Raw genomic sequence first — 18,652 nt, 5'->3', positions numbered from 1 at the left:
TCCCCCAGCCTTTGGTCAGGGGATATGTGTTGAAGACAATCAGAGGCAATTGCTGAACATCATGGCTACCTGGGGTATAGATAAGTTGAGATACATAATATGCTAGCAAAAATGTAAACAAAAGAAAGCAAACAAAGAAAAAAACAAATGCTGAGAGTACTAAACTTGATTGCTGTCAGAAGACATTTCTGTTCATGTCTTCCACCTACAAATTTAATGTCTTTTCCATCTCAACTAAGTACTTATCATGCCGTGTAGCTATAACTTGTGTAGCTTGAGGTTTGACAGCAAAACTGGCATAGATTTCTTTGTTCTTCTTCACAATTTTATGGGTAAAGGATTTGTCCTTACTATAAATCTTAGCAACCTCAGCCTATAATATTTTTCTTTTCTTATGATGTCAGAGACTTTCACCTTTTCACCTAAAGGAAGCACATTTTGACTTCTCTCTGGCATATCCAAATTGCCAGGATAATTACCATTGCATATTGGGGCAATTATGAAGTGAAATAAGGGTTACTTGTATAACACCCCTATGATGCCATGACAGTTGGTGTGAGAATCAAGATGGCTACTTAGGGTCTAATGAGACTTATTAATCAAGAGTTCTATATGTAGCAAAATATCCTTCCACACTGAAGGAGAAACATAAGACATAAGTATCTTAAGACTTTTTAGACATTCCTTGATAAAGCTAACAAAATTTGTTGCTTGAAGACATCTCTATAAGAAATACTAATGGGAGTCATTTAGGCTGAAATGAAAGAATACTAGGTAGTAACTGAAATTCACATGAGGAAATAAAGAGCTGAGAAAGATAACTATATGAGTAAATATAAAAGGCAGTATAAGCATAAAGCAATTCTCATGAATGGATTGATGAAGATAGAGCATATGAAGATATGGTTTATATGACATTAACAGCACAATGGAAGAGAAAGGGAATGGAGCTACATAGGAAAAAGTTTATGTATACTGTTGTAATTAAGTTGGTATTAATATGAACTACATAGTTATAAATCAACATGTTAATTGCAATATCCAGGGCAACCACGAAGAAAACAACTCAAAAATGTAGTAAAATACATGACAAGGAAATAAAAATTGTACACTATAAAACTATTTAGCATAAATCTTACTTTGTTAATGATTGTATGAAATGGAAATTTCTCTCCATTTAAAAGGAAGAAATTTGCAGAATGAATTAAAGGACATGATCCTAATATATGCTGTGTATAAGAGACATGCTTTAGACCAAGACTCAAATAGATTAAAAGTATAGAAAAAGATATAACAAGCAAACAGTAACCAAAACAATATAAATTAAGAGATGGAATCATAATACAAAATCAGAAAAAATAGACTTAAAGGAAAAAGTTTTAGTAACAACAAAGGACATTTTATTTTATTTTATTTTATTTTATTTTTTTTTTTTTGAGACGGAGTCTCGCTCTGTCTCCCAGGCTGGAGTGCAGTGGCGCGATCTCGGCTCACTGCAAGCTCCGCCTCCCGGGTTCACGCCATTCTCCTGCCTCAGCCTCCCGAGTAGCTGGGACTACAAGCGCCCACAACCGCGCCCGGCTAATTTTTTGTATTTTTAGTAGAGACGGGGTTTCACCGTGGTCTCGATCTCCTGACCTTGTGATCCGCCCGCCTCGGCCTCCCAAAGTGCTGGGATTACAGGCGTGAGCCACCGCGCCCGGCCAGGACATTTTATAATAGTAAGAGGCTCAATCCATCAAAAAGATAGAACAGAGCCCCAAAGTCCATGAATAAAGTTTTGACAGAATTGAAGGGAGAAACAATTCAGCAATAAGAGTTGAAGACTTCAATTTCCTACTTTCATTAATAGCTAGACAATTGGTTAGAAAACACTAAGAAAATGTAACACTTGAATAATACCATAAACCAACTAGATTTAACAGGTATCTACAGCATACTCCATCCAAAAACAACAGATATACAGTCTTTATAAATGCACGTGGAACATTCTCCAGGAAAGACCATATGCTAGGCAATAAAACAACTCCCAATAAAATTTAAAAGATTTAAATAATACGAAGCATGTTCTCAACTGCAATAAAATGAAGTTAGAATAGTAAGAGAAGGAAATTTGAGAAGTTCACAAATATATGGAAATGAAACAATGTACTCTTAAATAATCAATTGGTCATAGAAGAAATCCAAGAGAAATCAGAACATACTTTGAGATGAATGAAAAAAAAACTCCACATCTCAAAACTTATGGAATGCAGCTAATGCAGTGCTTAAAGGGAAATTTATCGGTGTAAATTCTTACATTAGAAGAGAAGAAAGATCTCAATCAATAATCTAACTTTCCAACTAAAGAAACTAGAAAAAGATGAGCAAACTGAAACCAAGGCAAATAAAGCAAGGATATAATAAATGGAGTGAAAATAAATAAAATAGCAAGCAGAAAAGCAACAGAGAAATAAACCAAGTTATTTGAAAAGATCAACAAAATTGATAGCTTAGCTTGATCAAGAAAAAAAAAAAGGAAAGAACTCAAAAGTATGGTAAATAACCTAAATAAATAACAACAACAACAAAAAAAAACCCAAACCCTTAGATAGTCTAGTAAAGATTATGAAAAACCAACAGTTTACATTAAACTTAGTGGCAGAAGTCTTAAAGCTTTTCTCCTAAGATGAGGAACAAGACAAGGATGCCTGCTCTTGCTTTTTCTATTCGACATTGTACTGGAGGTTCTAGCCAGGACATTTAGACAAAACAAAACAAAACAAAACAAAACCAACAACAAAAAAGAAATAAAAAGCATCTAGATTGGAATGGAAAAACTGAACTATATTTTTTGCAGATAAATAATGTTGTATGTAGAAAATCTAAGGAATCCACAACAACAAAACAACAAACCTGCTGGAGCAACAATTGAGTTCACAAAAGATCTAAGATCAATGTGCAAAAAGTCAGTTATATTTAGAAACACTAGCAATGAGAAGCCTGAAGATGAAATTAAGAAAGTAATTTTATTTACAATAGCATTTAAAAAAAGACTAAAACAAAAGAAATATAAGAGTACAAAACATTATTGAAAGTGATTAAGACCTAAATAAATGGATACACATTCTGTATTTACTGAATGGAAGACAGTACTGTTAAGATGACAGTACTCCACAAATTAATCTACATATTCAACTCAGTTCCTATCAGAATCCTAGCTTCTATTTTGCAGAAATTGACTTGCTGATCCTAAAATTCATTTGAAAATGCAAGGGACTCTGAAGAACCAAAATGATCTTGAAGAAGAACAATGAAGTTGCAGAGTCCACACTTTATTTCAAAACTTACTATAAAGCTCTAGTGGTTAAAATTGTTTAGTACAAGAATAAGGATAGACATGTAGATCAATGGAATAGAATTGAGAGTCCAGAAGTAAATCCATACATTTAAGGTCAATTGATTTTCCACAAGGGTACCAAGACCATTCAGTGGAAAAGAACAGTCTCTTCAGCAAGTGGTGCTGGAATAACTGGATATCCACATACAAATGAATGAAGTTAGAGCTCTTCCTCACATTGTACAGAAAAATTAACCTCAAATGGAAGAAATATCTAAATGTAAGATCCCAAACTCTACTCTTAGGCAAAAACAGAGGTGTAAATTTTTCTGATATTGACTTAGTAATGATTTCTTTTTTTCCTCTCCTTTTATGTGGGACAGGAAAGCTAGAGGGGTTTTCCTCTCCTTTTATGTGGGACAGGAAAGCTAGAGGGGTTTATTATCCAGTGGTCTTACTGCTTTTCCCCTATGTCAGACAAGGCCCTGATAAAGCAGTTTTTCTTTAGGGCAGGACTTCCACACAGAGAATAGAATGCCCTGGGCATATTTCAAAATGGTTGATACACCCACTCACTCTCTCTATCCACCAACTAGGGTATACTTTGAAATGGTTGCTTTTCCCTTTTCTTTGTGTAAAGAGCCTGAGGAAATTTTCTTCAGCGTTCATCATGAGAACCTGGTAGGGTTTCTGGAAGTAAAATTCGTGAAAGTATAAGGGGTCCCCAAGGCGGGACTCCAACAAGTTTTCAACTCTCAAGGTAGCCCACACTCAGCCACTGGTAGGTAATTTATTGATTAGCATTTAAGTGTTCCTACCAATTACTGGCTCCTGTGGCTTCTGCTCTCAGGTAAACTGTGATGTTCTGTAGTCACCTGTCTCTCTAGTTTTTGAGGAAGTGGTTTGCCCTGTGACCTCTATTCTCTGACAGATCTAAGAAAAGTTGTTGATTTTCAGTTTGATTATCTTTTTTCCTGTTGTGAAGATGGGAGTGATGATTTCCAAGTTCTCTACATGTTGGAGTGGGAACTCGAAGACCTAATTAACTTCTTAAGAAATTGCCAAACTGTTTTCCAAAGTGGATCTAGCACTTTACATTCCTGGCATTGTATGAGAGTTTCAGTTTCTATCTTTGTCAACACGCCATCTTTCTAATTTTAGATATTCTAATAGTTATCTAGTGGTTTCTTATTGTAGTTTGAATCTGCATTTCTCTAATAGCTACTTATGATGACCATCTTTTCACTTGCTTGTCAGTTGCAAATCTTTATTAGTGAAGTATCTGTTCACATATTTTGCCCATTTTTTTTTTTTTTTTTTTGAGACGGAGTCTCGCTCTGTCGCACAGGCTGGAGTGCAGTGGCGCCATCTCAGCTCACTGCAAGCTCCGCCTCCTGTGTTTACGCCATTCTCCTGCCTTAGCCTCCTGAGTAGCTGGGACTACAGGCCCCCGCCACCTCGCCCGGCTAGTTTTTTGTGTTTTTTAGTAGAGACGGGGTTTCACCGTGTTAGCCAGGATGATCTGGATCTCCTGACCTCGTGATCCGCCGGTCTCGGCCTCCCAAAGTGCTGGGATTACAGGCTTGAGCCACCGCGCCCGGCCATTTTGCCCATTTTTTAAAAGTTGAGTTGTTTTCTTACGATTGAAGTTTATTTTTTCTTATAATCAAAATTTTAATTGACACATAATAAATCGTACATATTTATGAGGTACAGTGTGATGTTTCAGTATATTTTACATGGTATAATGATCAAATCATGGTAAATAGCGTATCCATTGACTGAAACATTTACCATTTCTTTCCTGTAAGAACATTCCAAATCCTCTCTTCTAGCTAGAATATGAGTGTATTTTAAATGTACAACTATTTGTTTTCTCACAATCCTATAAAATGATAGCTTGAGTCAATGAAGTTTCCCCCGCAAGTCCTATCAACCTTGCTTATTTTAGTGAAATTTAATATGGTCTAGAAAACACTGAGCCCTTTGGTTATTCTCTGTAACCCACAAAGGAAACCGAACACTTGACATAAACGTCTTCACCAGAGTAAATAAGAAGAATCCCCTCCATGACATGCAAAAGAAAAGATAACTGGAGAGATCGTCTCTGCTCTGAGGTTATTATCCAGTGGTCTTTGGTTTTGGTACGTTGTCCCCCACCCCATGCCCTTCTCCCTCATCTTTAATGAGTAGCTGTATGTGTGGCAGAACAGCATGTTTTTAAGTCTCTGCACTCTTGGACCAAGCTCGTTCTGTTCCCCACTCTAGGAGAATCTCAAGAGCACGGGATTCTGTTTGGGGTTGCTATGGACACACAGTTCTTATTCCAGTACTGGCTTCTTCTCAATACGAGGTAAAGACCTAGAGGTGAGGGTCTCTGAGCAAGGTAGTCCCATCCCATCCTCTGCCCTCTCTGTTGGCTGATGTTGTCCTCTCCTCCTCATCAGGAGAATTAAAATCATGTAAAGTTTTGGTGGGGGAACTAGATGGTGGTGTCTGGGGCCCACAGACAGGAAAGTTTGCTTATACCAGCTGGAGGGACCACTAATTGACATTCGTTTCCTCTCCCAGGGACCTTACAGAGTCCCTTTATCCTCAGGGTACTGGGGGACAACTAGTGGGTGTAGGGCCAACTAGCAATAACCTTGTTATTTGTCAGGAATTGGGTAAAGATTTGATCTAACAAGCTTGGTTTTGGGAATTAAAAAATGAAAAAAGGAAAAGCCATAATCCTGAAAAGCAATGGGAGAGAAAGCTGCTAATGGGATCTTGAATACATTTCTCCCTCTTAGAGAAAGTTGTACTGAAGACACAAGACCTGAGACTTATGTCATTTTAGCGGCTGAACCGACCCCAGCCTCTTGTGAGCGGCAGTGGTGCCGGAAGCAGTCTAGCCTACAGGTAAGCAGGTCCAGGGCTTACAGGGAGAAACTCCCAGAAATCCAGCTCTGCCTTGGGTTGCTCTGTTTCACGTCCAAAGGTGTGCTTGGGCCACATCTCTGGAACAGAAGGTGGTAGACTGAGAGCTTTGATATTTCTACTCCTACTGCACATGAGCTGGTATAACCCCAAAGTTATGGAATTTGCTGCTGTCTGTGACCCAGCAAATAGAAATAGAAAAGTAATTAGAAAAATAATAGATATAGAAAAAAGTTTAAACAATAAAACAAGCCTCATTCTACACCTGTTAATGTCCTTAAAAATAGGACATTTTAGGCAGTGTGATAACATGCATATACTGGTCGCTTTAATCTTTCCTATAGGGGCAGCTGGTTGCCCTAATGGTGGATGCTCTGTTCAGGATGGTGAGCTAGTGCTCAGCTCCGGAAGCCACTCCACAGAGATGGCCACTGAACGGGCTTCAGTGGTCCCATCTCAACATCTCCAGGAAGGTTTAGGAAGATTTTGGCCTCTGGAATATTAGGACTCTGTTGAGAATGAACCTTTCATGCTTGGAGCACCTAAAGTACAGAAAGCTTACAGAAGCTTATGTACTGTGCCTGCTTGCTACTGAATGTTTTGTTCAATGAATATCTGTATGTGTGGCAGATTTGATTGGAGACCTACTTTTCTTTATAACCTGGTAGCATGATTATGAAGGTGTAGCTAACCTTTACCTAACTCAAACTTCTGTGGTTTCTCCTATCTACCAAAAAGCATTTAGGAATTCTGCGTGATCACGTAATTTTAGGATAGTTTACCATTCTCACCTTCCTTAGAAGGCAATTTAGCTAGCTACTTATTCACGTCCCATGAGGGAAGTCATTCTGTGCTCCCAAGCAGCTTATCAAACTGCTATTTCACACTTCATGCAATATCTCCCTGAAAGGAGTTCAGGTAACATCTATGGATGTCTTGTGTCCTTTTTGGAGATGAGTTTCCCAAGGAACTTGCTTAGCAATCCTGGCTTGTCACCTGGATCTGAAGAGTAACTTGAGTGTCTTCCGGTTCTCTTCCTCAGTAGAAGATATCTGAAAAATCCAGTAATCATTCAATAAGGCTGCTTATGTCAGAAACTCAAATTCTTATGTTTTTGGTGTTTTGAACCTTTTCCTCTGTTAAGACTTATTAGTGTATTCTGCATAGACAACCCAGTTGTTCTTCCTGCGGAAAAGCAGCGGATACCTCTAGATGCTTTTCTTTTTGTAAAAGGCATTGTTTTTCCTGAGACCGGGATGAATTTCCATGAGCCATTCAAGGACCTAAAAGCACCCACTTACAACTTGAAAGGTTCCCTTCATGGCCTTCAGACCAGGCTAATGAGATTTGATAATTTGAACTCCAGCACTGCTTTCCTCACATGCTGAAAGAATAGCACAAAATTAATGTCTATCTGTGCTTTAAGGTTTGAGCTATCAATCACAGTCCAAAATTAGTTTGTGTAGCAGAACTTTTACTTAAAGACATAAAAAGATACCATTTAATATATTGTTTCCAAAATGTGTTTCTCACACATTTCAGCTGTGAGAATGAGGTTCTGTGGTCAAATAAGTTCAGAAACCTCAGCACACTCTTGGGAATCCCAGTTTTTATCAGCAGCAAAAAAAAAAAAAAAGGGTGCAGTTTCTTAAACTTATTTAAACATTTGAAAAGTTAGCAAATTGTGGCAAAGAGCATTAATTCTTGAGTCTTGGGAGTTTATTACTTTGATGAGCATGTTCATCTATTTGAAACTAAAAATATCAGTTTATATTGCCACATGCTGATTTTTATGGCATAATATATGGTGTAGAGAGCAGGTTGTCTAAAAAACCAATATTTGCAAAATGCTGAATATTCAGCATGGTTTTATGAAGTCGACAGATGTGGAGTGTATTTTGCATGTGTCTTAACTTACAGATGAGGAAATGAAGTTGTAGAGAGATTAAATTAGCCAAGCCAGTGGTTTGGGTGCTAGGAAGTCTTGATTTTGTAAAAGATAGCCATATGACTTAAAAAAATGAATCCAGACAAAAAGAAAACAAAATGATTCTACACATAGAATCTACTTTAAGTTCACAAAAGGTTTTAAACATAATTTAGGCTATCCTTGACTTACCTACTTGTTTATTTCCTACCAAAGATGACCAGGAACTAGCCATTGATATAGAAACAGTCATTATTCTAACATTTTCTTTCTTTTTTCTCTGTCCTTTCACACACACACACACGCACACACACACCCCCTCAGAAGTACTAGTGTTGTGCCCTGAAATTGTTTTAGTTCCTGTCAAAATTCCTCTGATTCTATTTTTTTGTGTCCTGAAATACTGTCAAGATTAACATCCTGATTGCCTTCGAAAATATCTGATTTTATTTTTTGTCTGTGTTTTTTACTCTTTAGTAGAATTATGGATTCATTAACAGTGTCTACCATACCAGCATCTGACAACTATGACCATAATGGGTGAGTTGACTGATCTAAGTGGTGAAAAATACTGGGAGCATCAGTGGCAATAACAGCTTTCCGTAAGAGAGTATAAGCATCTTTAGGTAGCGTTGTTTTTGAACCTATGTAGAAAAATTAAGATCAGGTCAGAAGAGGGACACTTGGTACTCAAAGTTTGGTTGTGACTCTTAGTAATTGGCAGCCAAAACCCTTAGGAAACTATCAGAACGCCTGTGTATGAGACTCTATCAAGAACAATTCATGAGAGGAGAGAATCCTACTTGGAGAAAGAGGTGGTAGCATTGGACAGGCTGCAGAATAGCGCTTAGCAGATAGAAAAGAGTTAAGAGACCCTGTATCTGTTCCTCACCCTTCAGAGCTGGTGCCCCAAACCCAAATCCATCATCACATTGGATAGAGCCCCTGCCTGAGGTTTAGTCACTTGATCCTATTTGAGGGGAAGCAAAGATAGCTGTGACTCATGAAGAGCATGAGTCACATGGTGGAGGGACTTGAGAATTAGGGAATCAAAATGGGCAAGAACGTTGTGTGCCTTCAAATGGAACATGAATTTGAAGCAAATTTAAGTTCAAGTTGCTGTCACACATGATGATCAGGTTCAATAATAAAGAATTATATTTAAATCTTGATTCATTAAACTTTCTTGAGAGTCCTAAACAATTTATATTCCTAACACATAGAGACTTCTTTCTGGAGAAAAATGAAGTACGAGGTGCCAAATAACAGATTTACATGATAATTTTTTAGGGACAACACACTGTAATTTGTAACACAGCCATAGCCAATTTGAACCAAAAAAAAAAAAAAAAAAGTAGTGTATGAATTTACGTTGTTTCTTACTGTCTGCTTTTAATCCTTTGCACTAATCCCAATGAATTAACATCAGAAATCTGTACTGGAGCTAACAATGAGAGGTGATATCATAATATATATTGGAGATGGGAGGAATTCAGGTTTGTGAAAATCAGTCTCAGAATTATTCTTGGGAAAATAGTATTCTGGACACTGATTCTAAAATTCTTTCTAAAAAGTTAGGTGTTAAGTGAGCTAAGTCATATTTACGATGTCTTTCAGATTCAAGGAATTTTGTTGTTCAAATACATTAGTCATATCTCCACTCCATGTGGCAAATCTGTAATATGTTTTTACATTTGGTGTTTAGAGTAAAATACAGAAACCTTACATAGAACTTTATTTTTATTTTTATTTTTTTTTTGAGACGGAGTCTCGCTCTGTCACCCAGGCTGGAGTGCAGTGGCCGGATCTCAGCTCACTGCAAGCTCTGCCTCCCGGGTTCACGCCATTCTACTGCCTCAGCCTCCCGAGTAGCTGGGACTACAGGCGCCTGCCACCTCGCCCGGCTAAGTTTTTGTATTTTTAGTAGAGACGGGGTTTCACTGTGTTAGCCAGGATGGTCTCGATCTCCTGACCTCGTGATCCGCCCGTCTCGGCCTCCCAAAGTGCTGGGATTACAGGCTTGAGCCACCTCGCCCGGCCTACATAGAACTTTATAATAAGCTTCATGTATTCAGATATAATTGGTACTTTGATGACTAATGCTGTTTGTGTTATACTCAGAAAGTACTTTCCTAAGATTACAAATATATTCCCAAAAATATTTTTTATATTTGAATTAATTTTCTACGTTTAAATAAAACAAGTGCTGCTGTTGTTACTTTAACATCTCCCCACATTAGTGTTATATTCTATACACTTCATGCAATGCCAGCTTAACAATACCTGTAATATGGCCCAAGGATGCTACAAAAGGAAATGCTGGTCTGTATATCAAAAGACTTTCCTGGCTGAACACGGTGGCTGATGCCCGTAGTCCCAGCACTTTGGGAGGCCAGGGTGGGTGTATCATGAGGTCAGGAGTTCAAGACCAGCTTGGCCAGCGTGGTGAAACCCCATCTCTATGAAAACTACAAAAATTAACCAGGCATGTTGGTGCGTGCCTTTAGTCCCTGCTACTTGTGAGGCTGAGGCAAGAGAATTGCTTGAACCTGGGAGGCAGAGATTGCAGTGAGCTGAGAGCGCAGCACTGCCCTCCAACCTGGGCAACAGAGCAAGACTCTGTCAAAAAAATAAAAATAAAAAAAGCAAAAGAAAAGTAATTGGAATCAGTTTGAACTGAAAATGTTAAGTCTAGGAAGTTACATGTTGTCTTACTATGTACGTTTTAAGTTCTTTGGCACTGTGCTGTGTGTGAACTGAGAGTATCTTCTAGTAGGCTGTCCGTTGCAACATGTAATATAAAGGAACACAATTATACATGTATATATGCATCTACAAACACACACATCCATGCATTCATACACACAAGAGAGAAAGAGATTTGGGCTATTCCCTGTCAGGAGCAACCGTGGGAACAAGGAGTTCCCTTGAAATTATTTCTAGAGGACTCTCTAGATGAGCTTTGTATGGAAAATTCTTTTGTTTTTTTGGATGGAGATAGGAAAATAGGGAAGAACTCATAGAAGGAGGCTTTTTATGTTAGTGTTTGTCACCTTTGCTTCCTGTGCGAGTGTGGACCAAGGGAGAAGCGAATCCTGCTTGGAGTGAGAAGGAGATAGGAGGGGACAAAGAGCAGAGAAACTCCAGCAAAAAAAAAAAAAAAAAAAAGAACAGAGCTAATAACCCTGGAAGTATTTCACACCCTCCAGAGTTCTGCCATAGCGTGAGGCTGACTCCCTTGGCCCATACCCACCATCAAGGGATGAAGCCCTTGTTTGAAGCCTGCGGATACTTGGCAATAACTCTTGGGCAGGAAAGACAAGTAGGATGGGTGCCAATTGAGGAGATGATTGGAGGTGATAGAGAAGGAGGAACTCAGATGGGATGATAAGAAGGGGGACTTACAGACTAAAGTTGAAGTGGAATTAAATGCTCTCTAAAAATGCTGTTATACATTGAGGTGTAGATACAGTTACTTAGTCTGAATAGATCGATACTTTCACAGCTTAAGATATGCACTGTTGGCATATTAAACCTCATTTCTAATAAAAAAATAAATGCCATCTCACGTCAATGTAGTGATACACATACTTGTGAATAATCAAAGTGTAACTGGGAAATAACTCATAGACTAACTGTAGCTACTTGTTGCAAAATGTTAGAATGACGCATTATATCTCGCTCTGACCATATTTGTCCTGTAGTCCCTATCCGAATGACCTGGCGGGAGTCATTATTGATCGACCCACCGATGACAGGTGAGTTATAAAAGATGTACACATGGCCAGGAGCAGTGGTTCCCACCTGGAATCTGAGCACTTTGGGAGGCCAAGGCGGACAGATACCTTGAGGTCAGGAGTTCGAGACCAGGCTGGCAAACATGGTGAAACCCTGTCTCTACTAAAAATACAACAGTTAGCCAGGCGTGGTGGCAGGCGCCTCTAATCCCAGCTACTCGAGAGGGTGAGGCAGGAGAATTCCTTGTACCTGGGAGGTGGATGTTGCAGTGAGCCGAGACCATGCCACTGCATTCCAGCCTGGGCAGCAGGAGCGAAACTCTCTCTCAAAAACAAGAAAAAGATGTACACACAAACACACATACAAATTGGTGACAGAGAAGGAGGCTGAGATTACTGGGATTCACTCTCAGGAGTGTTGACAGTTATACAGCCTTATCTGTGACATCGTTTCTTTATCATCTCACTGTATCACACATAGGTAAATTACATATTTTTTACAGTTGTTCAGAAAGAAAGAGGAACAGACTATAGAGAGAGGCTTCCGTCTGTTACTTTCTTCTTATACTTAGTAACAGTCAAATGCCTTGCATACTTAGATTTTCTGTGTATGAGACATACTGGAGTGGACCATGGGAATAGAGACTCCTCTTTAGAGCAAGGAGAAGGTACGAGTACTCGGGGAACTGTGAAGCCCTCAGCAGAAAGGAACAAATCTAAGAGCCTTGGAAGTGTTCTCCACCCTCGAGAACTCTGGCACCATGGAGGCTGCTGCTCCAAACCTCATGTCACCATCATATTGGATTGTGCCCCTGTGTGAGACCTCTAGTGACTTGACTCTCTTTGTGGGGCTGGGAAGACAGCCATGCTGGTTGAAAATAAGGAGGTAATGGAGGGCCTTTGAAACAGGACATTCAATGAAATAAGGGGGCTGACTATGCCCAAACAAAAGTTGAGTTTGAAATAACTGCCACCAAAAAAAAAAAAAAAAAAAAAATGAAATAACTGCCACCACAAAGGCTGACACGCATTGGGACTGAGGTCATAATAAGGAAGTTTATTTACTTCTGGAAGCATTACTATTTCCCCCAGCCTAAGATGTTGGTTGCCATCGTAAATATCCTGCTTTCTAATAAAAGAAAATGATATTTTAGAACCAAATTGTGTGATACACGTGCATAGTCAGAACTTCACTGGTTTATGTGCAGAGTAATGAAAGCTAGTTTCTCCAGATAGTAAATTTCAAATTGTGTCCCCTGTCTGACTGTATTCTTTTATCATCCTCTAGTCCACCCACTAATGAATTGACAACAGCAAACCCAGAGGCACGTATCAATGAAAGGTGAGTTATATTTAGATAAATGAAGACACACGTATGCATAACTGTGCTTAGAAGTAGTCACACACCCAGGCACATAAACAAAATATATCCATCCATCCCCACTTCTCCCAACACACCTCCACTAACAAACCCATGCACACAATGGAAACATATAATAAGGAGACAGAGGGATGGACATTTGTGGAGTTTATTCTGAGAAGCCTGCATGGCCAGAGAGAGTGTTTTTAAACAGGGTCTACAATTCTTCTCATGGTAGCCTTTGTAGGTAGCTTTGCATCCTTTTCTAATAGAGTGGTATAAAAAAGGGCCGGTCCTAGGAGAGTTGCTGCTTCTTGTTAGTGTATTTGTCACGCTTAGTTCCTAGTAAGCACCTTCTTAAAGGACTCAGATTTCTGGAGTTTGAGAGCCTACCAGATTGACACAAGGGAGGAGAGAATCCTATTTGCAACATAGAGGAGATAGCCACTGACAAGGAGCAGTGAAGCCCTGGGGAAAGAATGGAGCTAATGGAACATGGACTTGTCCCTCACACTCCTGAGCTCTGTCGACATATGAGGTTGGTGCTAAAACACAAACACAGGCACGCCACCTCATTGGATGCTGCTCTTCCTTAGGCCCGCAGCTACTTGCCTGTATCTCATGGACGGGAAACACTAGCATGATGGCTGAAAGGAAAGACGTGATGGAGAGATCCAGGAAGTGGGCCATAGATGGGATTAGAGGGGTGACTGCCTACACAGTGGAGTTGAATTTAAAAAGAAATTCACCCACAAAAGGCTGTCATGCATTGATCAGCTCTGGTGGTAGAGAGTTTTGGTTAACTCTTGAGTCAGTGAGTCTTGGATAGGTGTAAAATGTGTGCCGCACTCTTAGAAAGTATAATGTGTAGGGTAAATGGCATGGCAGATTCCAAAGAACCAAATACACACATGAATTCTGTAGGGTAGAACAGCTTACAGGTTGAAAAGTAATTGTAGCCAGGCGTGTTGGCTGACACGTGTGGTCCCAGCGCTTTGGGAGGGCAAGTCAGGTGGATCACGAGGTCAGGAGTTCAAGACTAGCCTGGCCAACGTCGTGAAACTGCCGTCTTTACTAAAAATACAAAAATTAGCTAGGCACGGCGGTGTGTGCCTTTAGTTCCTGCTACTCGGGAAGCTGAGGCAGGAGAATTACTTGAACCCGGGAAGCTGAGATTGCAGTGAGCCGAGATCGCACCACTGTACTCTAGCCTGGGCATCAGAGTGAGACTCTGTCGCCGAAAAAAAAAAAAAAAGCAAAAGAAAAGTAATTGGAACTAGTTTGAACTGAAAAAGTTAAGTCTAGGAGGTTACAAGTTGTGTTACTATGTACGTTTTAAGTTCTTTGGCACTGCACTGTGTGTGAACTGAGAGTATCTTCTAGTAGGCTGTCCATTGCAATGTGACATAAAGGAATACAATTATACATGTATATATGCATCTACAAACACACACATCCATGCATTCATACACATAAGAGAGAAGGAGATTTGGGCTATTCACTGTCAGGACCACCCATGGGGACAAGGAATTCCCTTGAAACTATTTCTAGAGTCCTCTCAGGATGAGCTTTGTACGGAATATTCTTTTGCTTTCGGGATAGAGGTAGGAAAATGGGGAAGAACTGATAGAGGAAAGCTTATTATGTGAGTGTTTGTCACCTTTCCTTTCTGTGGGAATGAGACTGTACTCGTCGTGTGGACCAAGGGTAAGGGAATCCTGCTTGGAGCGAGAAGGAGATAGGAGGGGACAAAGAGCAGAGAAACCCCAGCAAAAAAAAACAAGAGAGCTAATAACCCTGGAAGTATTTCACACCCTCCAGAGCTCTGCCATAGTGTGAGGCTGACTCCCTTAGCCCATACCCACCATCACATGGGATGAAGCCCTTGCTTGAGGCCTGCAGCTACTTGGTGGTAACTCTTGGGCAGGAAAGACAAGTAGGATGGGTGCAAATTGAGGAGGTGATTGGAGGTGATAGAGAAGGAGGAACTCAGATGGGATGATAAGAAGGGGGACTTACAAACTGAAGTTGAACTGGAATTAAATGCCCTCCAAAAGTGCTGTCATACATTGAGGTGTAGATACAGTTACTTAGTGTGGATGGATCGATATGTTCACAGCCTAAGATACGTACTGTTGGCATATTAAACCTCATTTCTAATAAAAAACCAAATGCCATCTCAGGTCAATTTAGTGATATACATACGTGTGAATAATCAAAGTGCAAGTCGGGAATAACTCATAGACTAACTGTAGCTATTTGTTGCAAAACGTTAGAATGACTCATTGTGTCTGACTCTGACCATATTTGTCCTGTAGTCCCTATCCGAATGACCTGGCAGGAGTCATTATTGATCGACCCACCGATGACAGGTGAGTTATAAAAGATGTACACATGGCCAGGAGCAGTGGTTGCCTCCTGGAATCTGAGCACTTTGGGAGGCCAAGGCGGACAGATACCCTGAGGTCAGGAGTTCGAGACCAGGCTGGCAAACATGGTGAAACCCCGTCTCTACTAAAAATAAAACAGTTATCCAGGCGTGGTGGCGGTCACCTCTAATCCGAGCTACTCGGGAGGGTGAGGCAGGAGAATTGCTTGTACCTGGGAGGTGCATGTTGCAGTGAGCTGAGACCATGCCACTGCATTCCAGCCTGGGCAGCAGGAGCGAAACTCTCTCTCAAAAACAAGAAAAAGATGTACACACAAACACACATACAAATTGGTGACAGAGAAGGAGGCTGAGATTACTGTGATTCACTCTCAGGAGTGTTGACCATAATACAGTGTATGTTTGAACAGACGACCGTTTCTTTCTCGTATCACTATCACGTAAATGTAACTTCCATATTTTTACAGTTGTTTAGAAGGAAAGAGAAACAGACTATAGAGAGAGGCTTCTGTCTGTTTCTGTCTTCTCATCCTTAGTAACAGTCAAATGCGTTGGAAACTCAGATTTTCTGTGTATGAGACATACTGGAGTGGGCCGTGGGAATAGAGACACCCATTTGGATCAAGGAGAAGGTACAAGTACTTGGGGAACTGCGAAGCCCTCAGCAGAAAGGAACCACGCTAAGAGCCTTGGAGGTGTTCTCCACCCTCCAGAACTGTGGCACCACGGAGGCTGGTGCTCCAAACCTCATATCACCATCGTATTGGATTGTGCCCCTGTGTCAGACCTGTAGTGACTTGACTCTTTTTGTGGGGCTGGGAAGATACCCATGCTGGTTGAAAGTAAGGAGGTAATGGAGGGCCTTTGAAACGGGACATTCAGTGAAATAAGAGGGCTGACGAGCTCCAAACACAAGTTGAGTTTGAAATAACTGCCACCACAAAGGCTGACACACACTGGGATTCAGGTCATAATAAAGAAGTTTATTTAAACCTGGAAAGATTACTGTTTTGCCCAGCCTAAGATGTTGGTTGCCATCGTATAACTCCTCCTTTCTAATTAAAAAAAGTGACATTTCAGAACCAAATAGTGCTATACATATGCATAGTCAGAACTTCACTGGTTTATGTGCAGAGTAATGAAAGCTAGTTTCTCCAAAAAAGTAAATTTCAAATTGTGTCTCCTCTCTGACTGTATTCTTTTATCATCCTCTAGTCCACCCACTAATGAATTGACAACAGCAAACCCAGAGGCACGTATCAATGAAAGGTGAGTTATAGTTAGATAAATAAAGACACACATATGCATAACTGTGCCTAGAAGTAGTCACACACCCAGACACATAAACAAAATATATCCATCCATCCATCCATCCATACATCCATCCATCCCCACTTCTCTGAACACACGTCCACTTACAAACCCACGCACACAATGGAAACATACAATAAGGAGACAGATGAACGGACATTTGTGGAGTTTATTCTGAGAAGCCTGCATGGCCACAGAGAGTGGTTTTTAACAGGGTCTGCAATTCGTCTCATGGTAGCCTTTGTAGGTAACATTGCATCATTTCCTAATGCAGTTGGATACAAAGGAGCCGGTCCTAGGAGAGCTGCTGCTGCTTGTTAGTGTATTTGTCACCCTTAGTTCCTAGTAAGCACCTTCTTAAAGGACTCGGATTTCCTGAGTTTGAGAGCCTACCAGAGTGACACAAGGGAGGAGAGAATCCTATTTGCAACATGGAGGAGATAGCCACTGACAAGGAGCAGTGAAGCCCTGGGGAAAGAATGGAGCTAATGGAACATGGACTTGTCCCTCACACTGCTGAGCTCTGTCGACATATGAGGTTGGTGCTAAAACACGAACACAAGCACACCACCTCATTGGATGCTGCTCTTCCTTAGGCCCGCAGCTACTTGCCTGTATCTCATGGACGGGAAACACTAGCATGATGGCTGAAAGGAAAGATGTGATGGAGAGATCCAGGAAGTGGGCCATAGATGGGATTAGAGGGGTGACTGCCTACACAGTGGAGTTGAATTTAAAGGAAATTCACCCACAAAAGGCTGTCATGCATTGATCAGCTCTGGTGGTAGAGAGTTTTGGTTAACTCTTGAGTCAGTGAGTCTTGGGTAGGTGTAAAATGTGTGCCGCAATCGTAGAAAGTATGATGTGTAGGATAAATGTGTAGGCATATTCCAAAGAACCAAATACACACATAAATTCTGCAGGGTAGAGCAGTTTACATGTTGAAAGGTAATTGGAAGGCTGGGTGCGTTGTCTCACGCCTGTGGTCCTAGCACTTTGGGAGGGCATGTCGGGTGGATCACGAGGTCAGGAGTTCAAGAACAGCCTGGCCAACATGGTAAACTGCCATCTCTACTAAAAATACAAGAATTAGCCAGGCATGGTGGTGCGCGCCTGTACTTCCTGCTACTTGGAAGGCTGAGGCAGGAGAATTACTTGAACCCAGAAGGGCGAGGTTGCAGTGAGCCGAGATTATGCCACTGCACTGTAGCCTGGGCAACAGAGCGAGACTCTGTCTCAATAAAAAAAAAAAGAGAAAAGCAGAAGAAAAGTAATTGGAACTAGTTTGAACTGAAAACATTAAGTCTAGGAAGTTATATGTTGTCTTACTATGTACGTTTTAAGTTCTTTGGCACTGGGCTGTGTGTGAACTGAGAATATCTTCTAGTAGGCTGTCCATTGCAACATGTGATATAAAGGAATACAATTATACATGTATATATGCGTATACAAACACACACATCCATGCATTCATACACACAAGAGAGAGAGACTTGGGCTATTCACTGTCAGGAGCATCCATGGGAACAAGGAGTTCCCTTGAGAGTATTTCCAGAGTCGTCTCAGGATGAGCTTTGTACAGAGTATTCTTTTGCTTTTTGGATGGAGGTAGGAAAATGGGGAGGAACTGATAGAGGAAAGCTTATTATGTGAGTGTTTGTCACCTTTCTTTTCTGTGGGAATGAGACTG

General features: G+C 40.5%; 1 protein-coding gene across 1 annotated transcript in view; it reads left to right on the top strand.

Moving 5' to 3' along the window:
- LOC105490760 (phosphatidylinositol 3,4,5-trisphosphate 3-phosphatase TPTE2-like) overlaps nt 1-18,652 on the top strand; it is a 103,589-nt gene that overhangs the window by 9,350 nt on the left and 75,587 nt on the right. Inside the window, exons 3-10 of the mRNA XM_071081279.1 lie at nt 5,332-5,463; nt 5,588-5,672; nt 6,112-6,220; nt 8,643-8,705; nt 11,870-11,923; nt 13,191-13,244; nt 15,581-15,634; nt 16,867-16,920. Of these exons, the coding sequence (XP_070937380.1) occupies nt 8,650-8,705; nt 11,870-11,923; nt 13,191-13,244; nt 15,581-15,634; nt 16,867-16,920 (272 nt within the window). The 5' untranslated portion in view covers nt 5,332-5,463; nt 5,588-5,672; nt 6,112-6,220; nt 8,643-8,649. The remainder of the gene's footprint in view (nt 1-5,331; nt 5,464-5,587; nt 5,673-6,111; nt 6,221-8,642; nt 8,706-11,869; nt 11,924-13,190; nt 13,245-15,580; nt 15,635-16,866; nt 16,921-18,652) is intronic.

This window comes from Macaca nemestrina, chromosome 16 (genome assembly GCF_043159975.1).
Source record: "Macaca nemestrina isolate mMacNem1 chromosome 16, mMacNem.hap1, whole genome shotgun sequence".
NCBI classification, from domain to species: domain Eukaryota; kingdom Metazoa; phylum Chordata; class Mammalia; order Primates; family Cercopithecidae; genus Macaca; species Macaca nemestrina.
This window is presented reverse-complemented; position numbering and strand designations above follow the sequence as displayed.